The sequence below is a fragment of the Mustela erminea genome, chromosome 6, assembly GCF_009829155.1.
Source record: "Mustela erminea isolate mMusErm1 chromosome 6, mMusErm1.Pri, whole genome shotgun sequence".
Lineage (NCBI taxonomy): Eukaryota > Metazoa > Chordata > Mammalia > Carnivora > Mustelidae > Mustela > Mustela erminea.
In genome coordinates, this window is record NC_045619.1 from 14,633,091 (window position 1) to 14,652,547 (window position 19,457).

General features: G+C 47.6%; 1 protein-coding gene across 3 annotated transcripts in view; it reads right to left on the reverse strand.

Moving 5' to 3' along the window:
* BTBD11 (BTB domain containing 11) overlaps window positions 1-19,457 on the reverse strand; it is a 289,817-nt gene that overhangs the window by 108,043 nt on the left and 162,317 nt on the right. For all 3 annotated transcript variants that reach the window (XM_032346485.1, XM_032346484.1, XM_032346486.1), the window contains exons 2-3: window positions 14,200-14,349; window positions 867-1,071 (exon numbers count right to left, since the gene is read on the reverse strand). In XM_032346485.1, coding sequence (XP_032202376.1) covers window positions 867-1,071; window positions 14,200-14,349 — 355 coding nt within the window. The remainder of the gene's footprint in view (window positions 1-866; window positions 1,072-14,199; window positions 14,350-19,457) is intronic.

The following is a 19,457-nucleotide window of genomic DNA, read 5'->3' on the forward strand; positions in this document are numbered from 1 at the left end:
TTTCCGACATTTAATTGGAAGAGTCAGGATTTCAAGCCAGAAGTCTGGATCCCAGAGCCCACTCTCTTAACCAGTCTTCCGATAAATGGGTCGATGCTAGAGCAGCTGGAGTAAAAGGGACTGATCTGTGAGGCGTTGTGGGGAGATGGACTCCCAGGGGAAGAGGGATGCCCCCAGGCAGTCTGGTTTCTGACAACCTGCCCCTGAGAGGGAGTCTTCCAGATAGAAGGGGAGCTGGGAAGTGCTGAGTTCAGCTGCTGGTTTACAGATGGGGAAGCTGAGGCACGGGAAAGTGGAGGGACTGCGCTAGGGAGGGACAGAAGCTGGGTCAGAGGGAGTGTCCTCTTCCAGGAAGCCTTCCCTTCCTCCCTTTCCCTGGAGGATTCTGCTTGAGCAAGCCCAGTCTCCCATGTACCCTCGGGTGCCACTTCTGCTGAGCAGGTGTTTATGGTTCCCCACGGGAGTCCCCAGGGCAGCCAGGAAAAAATGAAGCCACCTCCCCGCAAGGAGCTGGCATCTCCCGTAGCTGCCTTCACAAGGACGCCACCCAGCACAGCAGAGCCCCTTACCCTTTTGCAATCTGCAGAACCACCTTCCTGACCCGGGCCGTTTATATCCTGCTCAGCATCAACCCTAAGCGACCCATTTCAAACACCCCACCTGGGTCTCAGACACCCCGTCGTGGCACAAAGTTCCCACCTGGACCCTTCCAGTGAGTTTCTGGGAAATGTGTAGTTCTGACCGCCAGCATCACTCCTCTCCTACACCCCCGTGGCGCCCTGGGTGAAGTACCCACCCACCGCAAGGCGGCGGCGGCCGGAGGGAAGCTCCTCTCTTTGGCCATCCGGAGCCAAGGCCAGTCTTACCTTTCCACCTGTAGGTTGACTTTGGAAGGCTCCACGTTGGGATTCTCCCATTCCATTTGCGGGCAGTGCATGAAATAGCAAAGGGTGTACAGCGCCTCCGGCTCCCAGTAGAGCGCCCCCTGCTTGTGGTGCAGGGGAGTGCCGTTGCCGTGGTGCTTGGCATTGAGGGGCTGCAGGTGGTGCATTGCTCGGGACACCAGGTCACCTGCGGACAGAGGTAAGATTTCAGATCCTTCAGGCAGCCATGACGTGCAGAGATGTGCTGAAGACCTCTGCAGAGTTTCCGATGCTGGGACTCCCTCATTCAACTGCGGTGGTCCTCTGGGACCTCTGAGACTGCACATAGGCTATTCCCTTTATCCAGAACATTCTCTCTCTCCTCTTCTCCAGGCTAACGCCTACTGACCGTCCAGGTATCAGCGGATATATTGGTTTCTCCAGGCAATCCTCCTGGAATCTCCCCACTTCCCCGCGTGTGTATCACACTGTACTTTCTTAGCACAGCAGGTAGAGGCTGTGTTAGAGCTGCCATTTCCTTGCGGGTCCTTCCCAATGGCAGCAACTGTCTTAAACGACACTTGCGTATCGGTACAGTTCTAAGTACCCCAGTTCATCTCCCTAAAGTAGGTATCTTTGTAAACCCGTTTCATGGATGAGGAAAGAGGTCAAATAATTTCTCAAGGTCATGCAGCAGCCATAAGTGGCAGAGTCAGGATTTGAACCCACGCAGTCTGCCTCCAGAATGTCCATGCTGAGCCATTCTCCTTGAGGACAGGGGCTCTGTCTTACTTTACTCTGCACTAGCAAACCTGGGATACGCTCTAGTCTTTCTCCTGCTTTCTCCAAAGGAAACCAGCCTTCTCTTCATCAAACCAAATGTATGCCCCCAGGTTGGCCGCACAGGGAGGACCTTCCTGTGGGGAGGCTGGCTGGACCTGGAAGCCCTCACTTTTCTAGGCCAAGATGGCGTTTCCCAAACTTGGTTGTTTGTATGCTACCTTCATGAGCACAGCTGTATCCAAGTCCCACCTGTGCCATGACTTACTTAACTTTAGATGGATTCCTTTAGATTTTTTTTTTTAAGTATGGGTATTTAAAAAGGAAATGTTCTGTCACTTATCATAAAGGGAAGATCAGTATCACTTGTCATAAACAGAAGATCACTATAAAAGTTAATTTGATGGAAACAAAATAGTATAATTCATTTTTAAAAAGATTTTATTTATCGGAGAGAGAGAGAGACAGAAAGAGTGACAGAGAGCATGAGTGGGGAGGAGAGGGAGAGGCAAGATCCCTGCTGGACTAGAAAGGGGAATATTTGCCTGAATGGGGAGCCTGACGTGGGGCTCGATCCCAGAACCCTGAGTTCACGACCTGAGCCAAAAGCAGATGCTTAACCAACTGAGCCATCCAGGTGCCCCCAGTATAATTAATTCATAGCTGAATTCTGGTCCAATTTTGTTGTTGTTCTAAATGACACGTGTTAGAGAAGTGTTAGGGGCTCATCCCAAATGGAGTGTTTCTTCTTGAAGCAAATAGAATTAAAATTGGATTTAAAAGGATCACTCCCTGACCAATGTTATTCAGTGTGCTGCCCTGTTCCACTTGTCCAGTGGAATGTGTAGCACACTCCAGATAACACTCATCTGAGGTACTGTAATGACTAATTTCATGGGTCAATGGGATGAGGCTACGGTGCCCAGTTATTTGGTTAAACACTAGCCTATAGGTTGCTGTGAAGGTATTTTTCACATTAAATTTTAACCTTTAAATCAGTAGATTTTGGGAAAAGCAGACTCTCTTCCAAGATGTAGGTGGGCCTCATCCAATCAGTTGAAGGCCTTAGAAGAAAAGACCTTGAAGAAGACGGAATTCGGTCTTCAGGCTCAAGACGGAAACATTAATTCCTGCTGGAATTTACTGCTCTCTTCCCCACCCAGGCAGCCCCTGGTCGGGGAGGGAGACTGTCCCCCCCACTCCCCATCTTTCACTGCCCAGCTGATACCAGGCCTGCAGAGACCACCACTTCTCTGCCATCCACCCGTACCTTTTAACATGACACTCTGACCTCAAACCCAAACCCAAGAATGTGAGGCTCAATGAGAGGCATGAGTTTCTCCTCCAAAGGCCCAAAGTCCATTTTCTAGTCTGAAGGTGGGGCCAGAAGGGCAGAAATAGCAAATATTCCCCTTTCTAGTCCACGTCCAAGGCAGACATGGTTAATCAATCACAGAGCTCTTACACACTGAGTATAGATGTCCTTCTGGAGACAAGATTCCAAGTGGCCACTATTTCTGAGAGAGGACTTTTCAGAGGAAAGGAAACTTCCATGTTGTCAGAGTCCTGAGGTCTTAACAGGACAAATGAACCAGGATGCAACCTACCAAGCTTGATATCAGGACAGCAAGCAGATGCAGGGGCTGGACAGAGAACAGCGAGGGTGGCAACCCTGCACCCCTCTGCCTCTTACCATGCCTCGCTCAGAGCCTGACCCTTCTCTCTCCATTTCCCAAAGGTGGGAGCGTATGCCCAAGAAACTCCAAAAAAGAAACAGAGAAGGAAATTCTCTGTGAGAGGTGGGCAGCCTGGAAAGACCCCCAGGGGACCTGCAGATGGAAAACTGGAGAACCAGCACTCACAGTCAAGAGGGAGTTCAAATCCCAGCTCTGCTGCTCATCGGTGCACAAAACAGTAAGTCACTCAGCCTCGGGTAATAAGCTGCCTCCGTCTGGTGGTTATGAGGGTTCAGGACAAAACGAGGAAGGGCTTGGCATGCTGTGGGCATGAAATTAGCTGCCCTCTTAGGCTCAGGTCCCGCCGGTTCATCCTTCTCTCTGGATGGTGAGACCTGGAGGTCGGGTGCCTGGGACGTGTGGGGACAGTCCTGCCGGTGTCCTGACCCAGCGCCTAACTTGCTTTGTGCTGGAGTTGATTTTTTTGGAACTTACGCTACAAAGCTGCACACTCCAGGTGTCTGTCTGGGGGTCCACTTAGGTCCTTAGTTGCTGCTTCTTCCCTGTTCTCTCTACATCTTTTAGAAGCATGGAGAGAAGAGAAAAAGGAAGCCAGAAACCTGCCTCTGGCCAGTCCTATCAGTCAGTCTCATAAGAGGCGGCTCCAACCCCTGGGAAAGAGCCTGACCGGCGAATGTAGAGAAGGAGCCTGGAAAGAACAAGATGGCAGGTCTGGACTGGGACTAGACACAATGACGATGCTGTGCATCTTCTGATGAGGAGGACACGAAGTAGAGGGTAGTGGCAGCAGGAGCAGAAACCACAATATATGGAGAACCTGACACGCCTCAGGCCATTTATACACTTTCCAGTTTAATTATCTAAGAGCCAGAGGGGACATAAACCCACTTCAGAGATGAGAAAATCAAGGTAAGAGACAACTGGCCCAAGTGTCGCACAGGAAGTAGCAGGCTGCCACTCCAACGAGGCTGCCAGGGCTCATGTTCTTAGCCAGTACATCCCCGTTTCTTCTAGGATCTATGTCAGGGTGTGGCCTTTGAAAAACTCTGGTGAAGAGTTTGAGGCCTAAATCCCCAGTCTCCCCAAATATATGCCATTGTGGATTTCAGGGTGGGGGGCTCAGGAGATGGGTCTGCCTCTGCTGGCAGAGCGGAGCTTCTGGCTAAGGGGTCTCAGCGTCCGAACCGTCTGCAGGAGGGGGTGGTGGCTGCTGGTCAGCCTGCATGGATGGCCATGCACACTCTTAGAAGATTCTTGACCTAAGGGAAGGGGCCTGGAGGGGCATGCAAGTAATCAGCAATGACAGAAGCAGGAGGCTGGTTCTGGAACTAACAGAAGCCCAGTCTCTGGAGCTCTCTGCCTCAGGAGAGCAGGAGACAAGGGGGTCTTCATTCTTTGGTGGCATCAAGAGCCCATCAGGAGCTCCCGAGGTCATGGCTGGCTTGGCCACCCCCAGAGTCTGCACAGCAAGGCTCAGCCCATCTGTAACCGGCACCTGTCAGTAACCACATCCTCCATGGGTGCAGGGTGGGGACAAGCCACAGAGGCCATGGGCAGATAGGGCCAATGGCCAGCAGCTCTGGAAGGAACTGCACACTTCCCAGTTCTGCCCCTGGCTGTGATATCAGGGTCCTCAACGGTGGCCCCAGCCACAGGTTGGGGGAAGGGGTGAGGTTTTATGAAGATTCACGGGAGGCCAAGACCACAGGCTGAGCCCCAGCAGGGCAGGAAGAAGGGAGGGCTACACATGAGACGCCATCTGGGGAGACTTGAAAATCGCGGGGTGAACTTTGCAGAGGTGCTGGGTTTCCGCTGAGTTTGCATGTCGGCGGCAGGGTCTGAGGGGCTCTCCCTCACCCCCAGGGATGTGCAGGGAGAAGGACCTGGGCTCACCAGTAACAGACTCAGCACAGCCTCCACAGTCCTCCAGGGGGAAAGATGAGTTGCAAACAGCAGGGGTGTGTGTGTGGTGGGGGAACAGTGAGGGGAGAAAGGCTCCCATCAGGAAAATCTGAGAGGTAATTCTGTTCCTAAGTAGTAGGATGCACGCTGACCTCTGGAAGGAGCAGACAGGGAAACCGCTGGATGCTTTTGGCCAAAGAACCAAAGACGGAGAGACTCCTAGAGCCGGGTGTGGCCTCCAAGCTGATCCCCTGTGTTCTCCTGGGTGTGATCTCTGTAGCATCCAGCCATGGGAAATGTCACTGTCCTATTATTACGAACAGTAGTGACAGGAGCCCCTATACTGTGCCACGAACCTGAGTCAGCACCTTGCGTGCACTGTTCCTAATCCTCTTGTGTTCTGCAAAACACTCATGATAGTAATCAGTTTTATAGCAGCGATCTGCAGCCGAGTGGATTCTGCCTGCCAGAGGACACTTGGCAAAGCTTGGAGCCATTTTGGGTTGTCATGTCCAAGGGCCCGCTACTGGCATCCTGTGGGTGGAGGTTAGAGCTGCTGCTAACCATCCTACAAACGGTCCCCACAGCAAAGAATCGAGCCCCAAATGTCAATAATGTCAAGGCTGAGATATCTTATTTTACAGATAAGGAAATTGAGGCACAGATAAAAGTCCAACGTGGTTCCACCTGACTCTAAAGCCTGTGCTCTCCACCCTACCCGCTACCGTTTTTTTTTTTTTTAAAGAGATAGCCCAGGGCAGCCACGGTCAGCTCCAAGTCCAATCTGGCATTATGTAGCCAAGGTGTTAATGCTTCTTACTCTCAGTTCAGTAATTCTGTTTCTGGGAATCCTTCCCAATGTTAGGATCCAAAATGCAGCAAAAATCCTTACGCACAAGGATTTTCATCCAATCCTAATTTATGGGATCCAAAATTTAACAAAGAAATATATATTTAAAAATAACAGCATGGTTAAATAAATTCTGGTATATCCATTTGATAAAATAAAAAACTTATGCAGTCATTAAAAATGTTTGCACTACGAAAAAAAATCCTCTTGTTAAAATGGCAAGTAGAAAAAAAAGCGAAACTCACAATTGCATACTGTGAGATCAGGATTATGTTATTTAAAAACTTTGCATAAAGTCAATATGAAAACCACGCCTCCCCCAACAACCCCCAAAATGTTGATTAAGACTTTCTCTCCCTAGTGGGATTGTGGGAGGTATTCCCTTCCATCTTGTTTGTAGTTTCTGAATTTTGAATTACAGCTACTTGGCGTTATCAGAATAATAAGCTTACTAGGGTGATATGTTTTCTTTCTTGTACCTTCCATCCATGTCAGACTGGAGTATCATCTTTCCATCTGTCTTTCTCTAAGCTCTAGTATAAAAGCTCAGGACAGGGGAACCTGGGTGGCTCAGTCAGTTGAACATTCAACTCTTGATTTTGGCTCAAGTCATGATCTTAGAGTTGTGGGATTGGGCCCCACATTGGGCTCTGTGCTCAGAGTAGAATCTGCTTGAGATTCTCTCTCTCTCTCTCCTGCTCCTTTCCCCCCACCGCTTATAAGTAAATAAATCTTAAAAAAAAAAGAAAAAAAAAAAGCTCAGAATAAGAAAACTCACAAGGGAGTGAAGAAGAGAAGGTCCACGATTTGGGCCCATTCCCCAAGATGCTGGGACACCTTTGGCCGTGGTTGGGCTAACTACCTCCTTACAGCATTGTTCAGCTAAACCTAAACTTCCAGGTTTCCTGCTTTTGCTCCTGTTTTCTCACCTTGGAGTGCCTTTTCCCTCATTCTCCCAACTACTGAGGACCTCTAAGGCTGTGATCAAGTGCTACTTCTCCCATGCAGCCCTCCAGGATGCTCCCGGTCAGAATCTCCTCTTCCCCCTTTTACCCACAATACCTGCTAATAAAGTCTAATATGCTACTTGCTTGATTCTGTCATGTTTCGTGTCTGCTTCCCCCACTGAGCCTCGAAGGGGAGAGGTTGTGCCTCATTCGCTGTCCTGTTCCTGGAGGGGCTCTGTGTGTGTGTGTGTGTGTGTGTGTGTGTGTGGTGGTCAGAAACATGCTGCCTAAGTCTGAGCCTCCAATCTCCCACTAACTAGTTGTGTGACTTTGGGTGCATTATTTAACCTCTCTGTAAATGGAGATTTTTATCACCTAATGGATTTGTTGGATGGATAATAATAGTACCTACCTTGTAATATTAAAAGAAGTCATGCATATAAGTCACTTAAAACACATGGGAGTCTAGTATATCCTAAGTGCTTAATAAATATTCAGCCCTATTTCTTTTTCTCATCACCATCATCATCATCACCACCACTACCACCACCACCACCACCACCACCATTATCACCATCATTATCACTACTATCATCTCACTATCACCATCATCACCACTGTCACCATCATAATCATCATCATCTTCATGACCACCATCTTCATCACCATCATCACCATCATCATCTTCATCAACACCATCATACCACCACCATCATCATCACCATCATCACCACCATCATTACCATCATCATCTTCATCACCACCACCATCACCACCATCACCACCACCATCATCACCATCACCACCACCATCATCACCACCACCATCACCACCATCATCACCACCACCATTATCTCCATCACCAACATCACCACCACCATCATCACCATCAGCAAATCTTCAACAGCATCATCATCATCAGCTCTGTTCTTAATCAGAGGCCCTAAGGACATCTCTCAGGAGGGCTGGCCACAGAAGATGGATTTGGCACAGGGATTCTGCAATCCCTAGCTCCATCTCAAACCCCACTCTATGTACGTGCTATCCACTGCTTCACCCTTCAGCTTTGTGAACCCCAAACTACAAATCCACTTGTCACTAGCTGCTTTATGTTTCAGCAGCTGGAGCTGGTTCCAGAAACCTTATAGAATTTGCTAATAACTGGTTTCCCAAATGTCGGCCACCTGGGAATCACCACCAGGTCTTCTCTCATTATCTGTGGGCTGCAGGTACAATTTATCTACTTAATATTTTTCTTTAAATTGGCTCATTCTTTCACTCATTTTAAAAGGAAACTTCATATCAGTGCCATAAATGGAAAACCAATATTTTTCTAGTGCTCATGAAAAATTCATGGCAATTAAAAATAAGAAGTGTTGTGTGTATCACCTACGATCATCTCCTATCCTGCCCTTCAGAAATGCTGCTCTAACCTGCCAGACTCAGGTTGTCAGAGCAGCTCCCACTAAGTTGCCCCCTGCCTGCCAACTACAATCACCCGGGACAAAGGGCTACACATTCCAATGGTGGCTCCTTCTGCCCAAAAGGCAGTAGCTGAGGCAGCAACTTCATCACCTTCCCTCATCTACAGTCAGCTGCCACTTACTACAGTATGTTTTCAAAACCTTCTACAACCCTAGGGGAGCAAGGATCATCACCCTCTTGTCATAGATGGGAACACCAGGGATCATAGTGACTGAGTCACTTGACTTATACCACACAGCACAGGTGAGGAAACAGAGGTGTTCTCCAGCATCACAAACTGCTGTTTAAATTTCCCCACCAAAACCCCTTCCTTGATAAAGAAAGAATGGAAAGACCACGTGTAATCCAAGTCATTAGGGACAATGGAAGACTGAACCCTGGATTGAGCAGGAAACCTACCATTCATTCATTCATTCATCAAATATTTACTGAGTCCTGCATGTGCCAACCATTATCCCACGCCCTAAGGATATCATGATATTTTTAAAAAACACAACCCAGGGCGCCTGCGTGGCTCAGTGGGTTAAAGCCTCTGCCTTTGGCTCAGGTCATGATCCCAGGGTCCTGGTATAGAGCCCCGCGTTGGGCTCTCTGCTCAGCAGGGAGCCTGCTTCCTCCTCTCTCTCTGCCTGCTTCTCTGTCTACTTGTGATCTCTGTCTGTCAAATTAATAAATAAAATCTTAAAAAACAAAACAAAAAAACACAACCCTCTCAGCTGTCATGGGTTTATAGTCTCGGTGGGGTGGACAGACAGTATATAAATAAACATATGGTATGTCAGGTGGTGATAAGTGCGGGCTGAAGAAGATTGAAGCAGGAAGACTGTATAAAGAGTGGTGGGGAAGGGGTGAGTGGGGTGGTCACAGGGAGGCCCTCTCTGAGTAGGGGAGAGTGAAGCAGAGGCCTGAATATACCCTGTAAATTACAGGCCCTGTAAATACCAGGGGAAGAGCTTTCTAGGCAGAAGGGGCAGCAAGTGCAAAGGCTCTGTGGTAGAGTGCAATATTAGAAAAATATCAAGAGGCCAGTGGCCACTTTGCCATCAGAGAGGGACACAGGTGCACCCCAGGGGCTGGAGGCAGGACTCAGCAAAGAGCCCAACTCCATTCCAAACAAGGAGAGAGACCCTCTTGTCCAAGCCATAAGGATTAAGTTTCTTTTTTTCTTTCTGGGGACACCGAGGAGACACAACCCAGAAAGCTTTTTACTCACTGTTGTAAATTAGTGACCCCCTTTTGTCTGCCTCATTGAATGGGAGCAACAAGTTCACAGTTGAGTGTGAAAAGTAGTGTGAATAGGAAGGGGCATTTTAGGATGAGGCTTTCATTTTTTTCCCCCTTTAACCCAAAGAGCGCAAACACTACAATTAGTGACTGCTGGATGGGGTTTCAACTGGGAGCTTGTGGATAAGGCTGGCATGTCAGGCAGAGGAGCCGAGACAAGACCTCAGAGGACACGAGTGTGGGACTGAGTGGAACCCAAAGGACAGTCAAGTTGGTTCAAAAGTGAGCCTGAAGCTGGGGCCTCTGCTTCTCCTGTGGCCTCAGTGGGAGAGCCTGGGCAGACCCGATTCCCCTAGATGTGCTCACTGGTTCAGGGAAAGAGAGCCTGAAGGGACTGCTCACCAGTCTCTAGGTCAGCTGTGAAGTTCAGCGTGTCACTGCAAATTTCCTCGGGCTCAGAGTTAAAAAAAAAAAAAAAAAAAAAAAAAAAAAAGGCCAGCCGGTGTCAGTTTGGGGGCTGAGTGGCATCCTAATTTAGCTTCGCACTCCAACAGTTTAGGCATACATGAGCTCAGTTCCAGGTCTCTGAAATCAAAGTCTGGTTCTATAGAATATTTAATATTTGACTGGACTGTCATTAAGAGTTCCCCTCCCCGGTGGCATTTTCTTCCGATCTTGTTTCGGAGACCAACTCGCTGCATGTCCCACCTTGAGATTATCTCCCAAGTCAGGGGTGCTGTGTTAGGGGCTCACAAGGCAAAGCTGAACCGGACACAACATAGTAAGGCCGGGGAAAAAAAAAACAAAAAACAAAAAAAAAACTGGATTCGAATTATGACTCTGCAATTTACTAGCTGCATGGCCTTGGGGAAAACCTTTCTCCTTCCAAATTTCAGTTTTCTTATCTGTGAAATGGGAACACCTTTCATCTACCGAAGGCACCTGGCACACAGTAGGTGCTCCAGAATGAGCGGATTTATCTTCACCCCAAGCCACAGCAGGCCGGACAAAGGTAAGTGCTTTGAACATCTTGGGTGATCAAGTTTTGATCATAATGTGATGCCCTGAGGATACAGGCGGGGTTATAGGGAGAAGTCTCCGCCCCAGGGTGGCCCCCTTCCAGGGGATAGCCTTTGTGACTTTCTGCATCTCCAGGTCTGTTGAGAGAAGAACATTTATGATGCATTCAACAGAGCAAGCTACCGATCCCCAGAGCTGGAAGGAACACAGCCCTCACTGCACCTGTAACATGTAGAAACATCTGCCGGGGTTCTCCCCGAGGGACAGCAGTCTTGTGGTGAAGCGTGGAAGCTCCGCCTTAAGAACCGCACTCAGTCCCAACTCCTGCAGCTCGTGGGTGCGGTGGACCTTAGACAAGTCATTCATCTTCCTCTAGCGCCCCTTCCCGCCAGTGTGGACAACAGTGATTACACTGGAAACAGCTCGTGTGGATTTATCCTAGTCCCCTGGTCCTGTAACACCAGCTGCTGTCGATCATTACTGACTATGGAGAAGGCCAAGGGTAGGGGCTCTGCCCTTGACCCCCGCACAGCCTGATTCCAGAAGAGCAGGGATATCTGGGAACAGACTCGCTCCAGCTCACCTTTGCAGAATAACAGTAGTTTCTACAAGCCACACTGATAGAGTAATCTTTGAATATGAAGAACAGCTCTCTAGGTACACAGAGAGAGCAAGGCTCGTATTGATTCAGACCACAGAGCAAGCCGCTCTAAATTACAGTCAGATCAGAAAAGCGGGTGATTTTATTACCTCTGGTTGCCGAGGCAGCTTATCAATGTGCTTGCGCACATACCTTCTATGGGCGACTTAATGAAGGTACAGAACCCCTCTGTAATTAGCAGCACCCTTTTGTGTGCCGACAATTCATATGTGAAAGTCAACATCAGTGAGGATGACAGCGTCTAATATACAGAGCAAATTGACCTTAAAGACAATTTCTGCGGCTAGCTGCTGCTGCAGACTGCCTGCTTTGGCGAAGTACAGATTTATTAAGCAAATCTTTTCTTTGTGGAGAGCCGGAGTTAAGCAGAGCCCCAGCCCAGGGGTTAGACTCAAAGAGGGACCCTTAAGGTTATCCTAGGACAAACCCTGGAGACCCCAGCGGAGAGCTGGTGATGAAGCTCTTCCCAGGTTCTGCCCGTGAAGTCATGATCCAACCCTGCAGCCAGATTCTGCATTTCCAGGGTCAAGGGCATGTCTCAGAAATTCGGAAAGTCCCAAACAGTGTGGCATTTCTTCTTCGAGCAATGCCCCCCACCCCCAGAGGTGCTGCTTGGACCCTCCATATCCCAAATCCGTGGGAAACTATTAAAGTACAGACATTTTCTTATCCCTTTCCAATTGTTGGAAATATTTCAAAATATCATTCACACATATCACTACCTCCAAATAATGGGGTCATCGAAGCTGCTACTAGATCTTATTATATAATGTGCTGCTAAAAAGTACAGAATGGCTACATCACAATTTTTATAAAAATATTGCAGTAACTGACTTTTAATATAATTGGTTTCCTTTGTAAATGTGTGCACGTATTTCATGCATTTAAAAATATTATTCTGAGGCAAGGTCCATAGGCTTTACCAGACTGTCAAAGGGGTCCATGGCACCCAAAAGTTGAAGAATGATTATATAGCGGACGGGGAGCTGGAAGACCCTGACCCTGTGATGAGCAGCATCTTGTGACTTCTGGGTTTGATGAGAATGGAGGTGCAATTTCCAAATTCAGGTGCCAGAAAGTAGCTCCTTAAAGACCAGAGGGCCAGCCACAGCCTACATCGGCTGTGACTTCCCTTTCCAGAGGGGGGCGCAATGTGCTAAATGGAGGATGCTGTGTATCTTGTGTGTATAGGGACTTGCTTTGGGAAGAGGCACATGTTGTCTTCTGGACCCTGATTTCTTTCTATGGTTCAGAATTTTCCAGAATGCCACACCGATTCATGCTTCAACATAATCCATCTTTTCCAAGATCAATGCTCAGGTCCCATGAGGAACACACCTTCAAGCAATTTGATAATCAACTGAACATAAGTAAATTCAGTTTTATTTTCTTCTGGTTGGCCAGACTCCGAGGACACAGTCCTGAATTAGGGATGCAGAAGGGTTTCAGATCACTGCTCAAACTCGAGACACCCAATCTTCTCGACAATCCTTCCCTATCTCCACCTTTCTGTGCTTTCTCTCTCCCTGTCTTTCCCCTTCTCTTCACATTTCCTGAGGGCATGCTATGTGCCGGGCAGTGTTCTTGGCATTGGGGTTACATTAATAAAGCGGATTATCTCGATTCTCTGTGAGAATATATTCTAGTAGGGAGAGATTAACAATTAAAAAAAAGAAATGAGTAAAATAGAGTGTGGTTAGGTGGAGGGGGGAAGGGTAATGACAGCTAATCACTACTGTGTTTCTTGTTGGGGTGATGACAATTGATAGTGGTTGATAGTTGCTACACCTTAGTAAATAACTAAAAATCGCTGAATTGTACACTTTAAAGAGGTGAACTGTCTATACATTATATCTCTGTGAAACTTTTATTAAAAAACAAAAAAAATTAAGGGGAAAAAGGCCTTTGGGGTATTGAAAAAATTTTTTTTGAAGATTTATTTATTTGAGGGGGGAGGGGGCAGAAGGAGAGAATCTCAAGCAGACTCCCTGCTGAGTGCAGAGCCTGGTGTGGGGCTCAATCTTAAGATCCATGAGATCATGGATGCTTAACCAATGGATCCACCCAGGTGCCCCTAAAGGGTATTAAAATTCTGGGTGAGGCTTGAAGGTAATGAGGGAACTAGCCATGTGGCTATCTGGAGGAAGAGCAGTTGAGGAAGAGGGAATAGTAAGTGCAAAGTCCTGAGGCATGTCTGCTATAGTCAAGGAAAACCAAGGGGCCAGACTGGCTGGAGTTCAGGGGGTCTTAGGGGACAGCAGAAGAATAAAAGGGATATGTGGCGTGGCCTACAAGCAATTCTGAAAATTTTAGCTTTTTCTGTGGGTCAGATGGAAAGCAGTGGAGGATTCTGACCAGAGGAAAATGTGATTTACGCTTTAAAACGATTTCACTGGAAATCAACAATGAACAGCCACCATCTATAGAGCATTTACTGTGTGTCAGCCACCATGGCAAAGCTTCTTTATGGGCATTAGCTCACTGAATCAGCAAAACCATACTTTAAGTCAGGTACTATTATTTTCTCTATTTTATAGAAAAGGAAACTGAGGCTCAGAAAAGAACTTGACCTACAACAGTGACAGTGGCAGGAAATGTTATCAGACCTGCCTGACTCCAGAACCCTTGCCTTCCCTATGGCTACCATGGCAGTGTTCTGTGCACACAGCAGGTGCTCAATACAAGCTGTCACCTGGCTGGTGACGAAGTACTGTCCTGAGGGGAGGGGCACCTTGGGCACAGAGAGGGCAGAGAACCAGTGTCCACTTACTCAGTTCTGCGATACTGCCCACACGGGTGGCCAGCAAGGACTGCTCGATGGTCCTCAACTCCGACTGGCTGAACATGGGCAGGTCGCCCGGCTTGTTTGACCGCTGTGGGTCCCTGTGAAGGTTCAGGCTGTCTGGCAGGCACAGCACTCCTACAGTGGGCGAGGAAAGACAATGAAAGAAAACAGTGTTATTTTTCAGGTAACCAATGGAGAGGTGCAAAACCTTGCACCACTTCGAACCATGCCAGGGTTGGTACTGCAAAGCCAACATGGCATCCAGGGCTCTATTTTAAAAGATCCCCTGAAGATCCCGACCTGCTGATTTTAACAGACATGTGGGCATTCATCTGCATGCACATATTGCCAAAGGACACAAACTAGAACCCTTTCCTCCAGCCTGGCTTCTATCCAGTCAGAGATGCCTCTGGAACCAGTGGTCACCGTCCCATTCTCCCTTCTGGAGTCATCTGCCTCCCCTGAATGTCCATGAGCAGAAGAAGAGTCTTTGCCAGCTGTCGCTCCTGAGGGCTTGCTTTATTTCTCCAACAAACTTAACTCTGGGTGTTTGGGCTATTATTCGTTAGACAAAACTCGGGCTTTCTCTGTGGTAAAAGAGTCCCCGTGGACTTTTGTGATTTTATGGTGAAAACCTATGTGAAACCTCTGGCGTCTAATGATTTCTTCCCTTCCTTGCCATCCCATGAACATTTAGCAAGAGCCAGAGAACTTACTTGGGGAGGTTATTTAGAAATATTTACTTTTCCCTCCACCACCAAAACTTCCCTAGGCAGGAGCCTGCTTTCTTGCTCCTTGACTTTGGGGTTGACTGATTGACTTACTTTGGCCAAAAGACTAATGCTCGTGATAGAACCGAAGGCCTGAAAAGCGTTTGTACAGCTGAACTTGCTCTTTTGTAATTCTGCCATTATCACAAGAAGAACATTCCCTGGCTGGCCTGCTCGCTCGAGGTGAGGAGACACATGGAGCAGCTCCAGTACCAACCTGTAGCTTAGAGCTACTCTACAAAAACCAATACCAATTTGGTCTGCCTTTGAGATAGTGGAGGTTAGCTGGTAGTCAGCTTTGTTAGGGAGATGACTAACAGATACACAGATCACTGAGGACCCAATGAACAAGGCACTGTGCTGTGCTAGAGGCTAAGGATACAGTGATGGATAGAACACACACACTCCTGGGGCACCTGAGTGGCTCAGTCAGTGGAGCGTCTGACTCTTGGTGTTGCTCAGGTCATGATCTCAGGGTTGTGGGATTGAGCCTCATGTGAGGCTCTGCACTGGGAGTGGCATCTCCCTGGGATTCTCTTCCTCTGGCCATCCCCTATTCATATGCACTCTCTCTCTAGAATAAATAAATACATCTTAAAAAAAAAAAAAGAACACACACACTCCTTGTCCTCAGTGGGCTCACAGTCTAAGCGAAGGGGAATATTGTTACCACACACAACCACGAAGCCATATGGTATGTGCCCTACAATTCGAGAATGTGAGGAATGAAGGGACGTCTTAGAAGGGATCCCAGCAATGAGTAGTTGTTAACACACAGGAAGCATTTATTGAGTCCCTACTCTGTTCCCAACCCTGCAAGGCATTTTGGAGATGCAAAAGCAGCAGAAGATAAATTCGAGTAGTGCCTAAACTAACTGAGGAGACAAGACAGCGAATGACAATAAAACTACACACACAGAAAAACAAAAAACCCATGGGAACAATACGACGGTATCAATACAGAGGTGCCAAGTGACTTAAGCCAACTTGTAGGGTGAGGGGAGACAGACAGATTGCAGATGTCAGCAGTTCTGGCCCATTTCTCACCCTGCTTGAACCACAAAATTTCAACAAACAAAGGTTCCTGCTTTGAAGATGGGAAGGCTTGAGGTGGCCCTGGTCACACACAGCTCTTCTGGCCCTTGTTGCCCAATTAGTGACTCCAGCCACACTGAGCCTGTCACTTGCTCCTGGATGTTTCCCATTCACACCAAACAAGATGACCCAGCAGACAAAGCAACTCTTGTAGATGACTGTAGATGAACACCGAATACATAGATAAACAATGCAAACGAATGACCATTAGAGTCTCACATTCCTATAAGCAGGAAACTGGCCAAATAAGTGTCCTTCTAAAATTGTTCTCTACTATTTTTCAAACACTTTGTGAGTCAGAATAAAAATGTATTTTATATCATAGCCCAGTGTACACACACACACACACCCACCACCTCCACTGCACACTTTTCATGTTTTTCATGAAAAAAGTTTCCCGTAAAATAATACTGATCCTGACGATGTATGACACACTCTCATTCTTTTTCCTTTTCTCTTCTCTTCCGTCTCATTAATAATAATGCTGGTGTGCAGCACCAAAAGTGATTTCATGACCCACTCATGGGTCACGACAAGCAGTTTGAAGAACAGTGTGGCTGACACTGGTATACAATTTGGCATTAATTGGACAACACAGGCTCACCATTCACTGGACACTAGTTTGTGCTGTGAGAGGCTCTGCAGGGGATGGAGAGATGACTGAGAGGTGGTCCCTGCATTTCAGAAACCCTCAGCCTGGCAGGGAAGACAAGACCTTCACAGAAATACCCAACATCCAAGGCAGGTCTTCTCCCTGCCTCGTTTGCCTCAATAGATGAGTCACCCTCCCTTTCACCCTAAGCAGGGACACCCTGAGTCATCCTTGCTTCCTCCTGCTTACTCACCTGCTGAGACAGTTGGTCCAAGGCCAAGTTGAGAAGCCGTTGCCACGGCAACGAATGCTGGTCCAATCCCTCCCCAGAGGCCCCCAATGTCCCTGACTCTTATTCAGAAATTTACTACCCGTGGAGGCTCACTGCAGATGGCACCAGATGATCATGACCCAGTGTGATAAGTGGCCCCAGGTTCCAGGGTATGAGGTCCTCTGCTGGGAGAAGCGGTTGGGAGCTTCACGGCAAAGGGGACCCACAAGTGAGCCCTGAATGTGGTAGAGGACAAAAGTTTTCTAATTCATCGTATGAATGACCCTTGCACATATGCACAAGCTTGTTTTCTTGGTATTTGCATTACATACAGCAAGTTCTATTCTCAAGCAGACATCTGAGACATTGTTTCACACCTGGTTGAGGTGCAAGCATGGGGGTTGGTCTGGATCCCAGAGCTTCAGTCCTGGATCTGCCACTGTCCACCCATGTTTCACCTGAGGCAGGTCATGGGGCCTCTCTGGACCTAAGTTTCCTCTTCCATGACATGAAGGTTAAAATAATGGCCTTGTCTCCCAAAAGGCCTTGCTGGGCGTGAGCAATGAAATGGAATCATGTGTACTGAAGTACTGTGCATGTGCTAGGCATATAATAGTGGCTCAACATATGTTAATGGAGATGAAAATCAGCTAATATGTATAAGCCCAGCTTTGGACTGCTTTATGCTTTATCATAAGAATAAATAATTTCCCTTGGAACTGTTCCTCCTTCTTTTAGAAGGTTATGGAATTTAAATGAAAGTGTATTTATTCAAAGAGGCTTTGAAAGCTTGATTACTGAGATTTGGAAAATCTATAATTGGTCTATTATGCAAAGATTATATATCAGGGTTTTCTTTCTTCTTTTTCTTTTTGAGGACTCTGTATGGGATATACACATAAACTGGAGTTTTTGGTTTTTTTTTTTTTTTGCATAAATATCAACTAGGTCAATAAGAAGATCTCAGCATCAGCTTTTAGTGTCAGACACAGGCCTGAGCTTTGGACAACTCATCAATTTCCATTACTAGAGCCAAGGACAGCCAAAGTCTAGTGATTAAGACTCAAGTTCTAAGACGGCGAGAACCAAGGTTCACATTATGACTTCTTTGCACCTAGAAGGAATAATCTCCCTGAGGAGCAGTTGACTGTATGCCATCATCAACCATGAATGTGAAGGGGTCATGGTCTCCCTAAAATTCTCTTACTTTGGAATGGCTTGTGCATTTGTCTAAAGGGGAAGTTGATTCACATTCTCAAATGGGTCTCTGGGTCCTACAAGATGATGAATTAATGCCTTTGGGTGTCCATACGGCCAGGCCTCTCATCTCTGGTGCTTGCCGTGGGGGGGCGGTGTGGGCTTGGCAGAACCATGGACCCTAATCCCCTGGCAGCCGCCATGCAACCTGGACAAAGAACTTTCCAGATCCCCAGTCTCCAGGTCTGCAAAGAGGGGTTAAAATATCTCCTTCATTGGTTTATTGTGGTGATTACACAAGATAATACGGATATTTAAAGCTTCTGGCCTATAGAGTAAGCGCCTGCTAACTACCCTGTTGCCACAAATGTGCAGTTTTGTTTATTTAATGTCTGAATTCAAACAGTCTTGAGGATCATCTTTCCGAAATCTTGTGGGACTGGAGACAGACAACCTTTTGGTTAGGTTGCTTAGAATACAAAATATGAGAACTGCTCCTCTGGGCCAACCACATGGGCATTCTGTCTCGGGTGGGGATGATCTGGGTTGCCCTTCTGTCCCTGTCAATGTCTCCTTCCTGTATGCATTGGACAGCCCCCTGGCAAATAGAATGTTCAGCCGTCTCTTCTCTCCTCTGAGCTTTCCTCTGTGTCTCCATCCTATTATTGGATCTGGGTGCTATTTACCCACCAAGAGAAACCCCAATAAGACAGCCACCAGCCTTTAGCTATTCTCCCCTCACTGATGGTGGTGATGACAGTGATGGAGGAAAACAAGGAGATGATGCTTATCTTCTTGTCTTGGCACTGACGACATGGGCTTGGGTTTCTGCCTTGCCTGTCTGGCTACAAGAGGAGAGAACAAATTCTCCAAGCCTCTCCTGCCAAGCTAGGCCTTGTTCATTGCTCAGTTATCCCCAGAATTTAAAGTAGAGGGTCCTGGCACCAGTACTGGCTTTAAGAGATGGGAAGGAAGCAGCTGGCGTTTAGCAGAACTACCCTTGAATGCGCACCAGAGAGATCTGGCTGGGTTCAGATTTCGGTGCTGTTGTACCCCAGCTGTGTGGCACAGGGCTTGTGACTTGGCTCTTCTGAGCCTCTGTCTCTCCCTCTGTAAGATGTCTGACACTATCTACCTCCAGCATGGTGGTGAAGCCATATGGCATAATATACATGGACAGCCTGGCACAAAAAGGGGGTCAATAGGGTGCCTGGGTGGCTCAGTGGGTTAAGACTCTGCCTTCGGCTCAAGTCATGACCCCAGAGTCTCTGCTCAGTCTCTGCTCAGCAGAAAGCCTGCTTCCTCTCTGCCTCTCTGC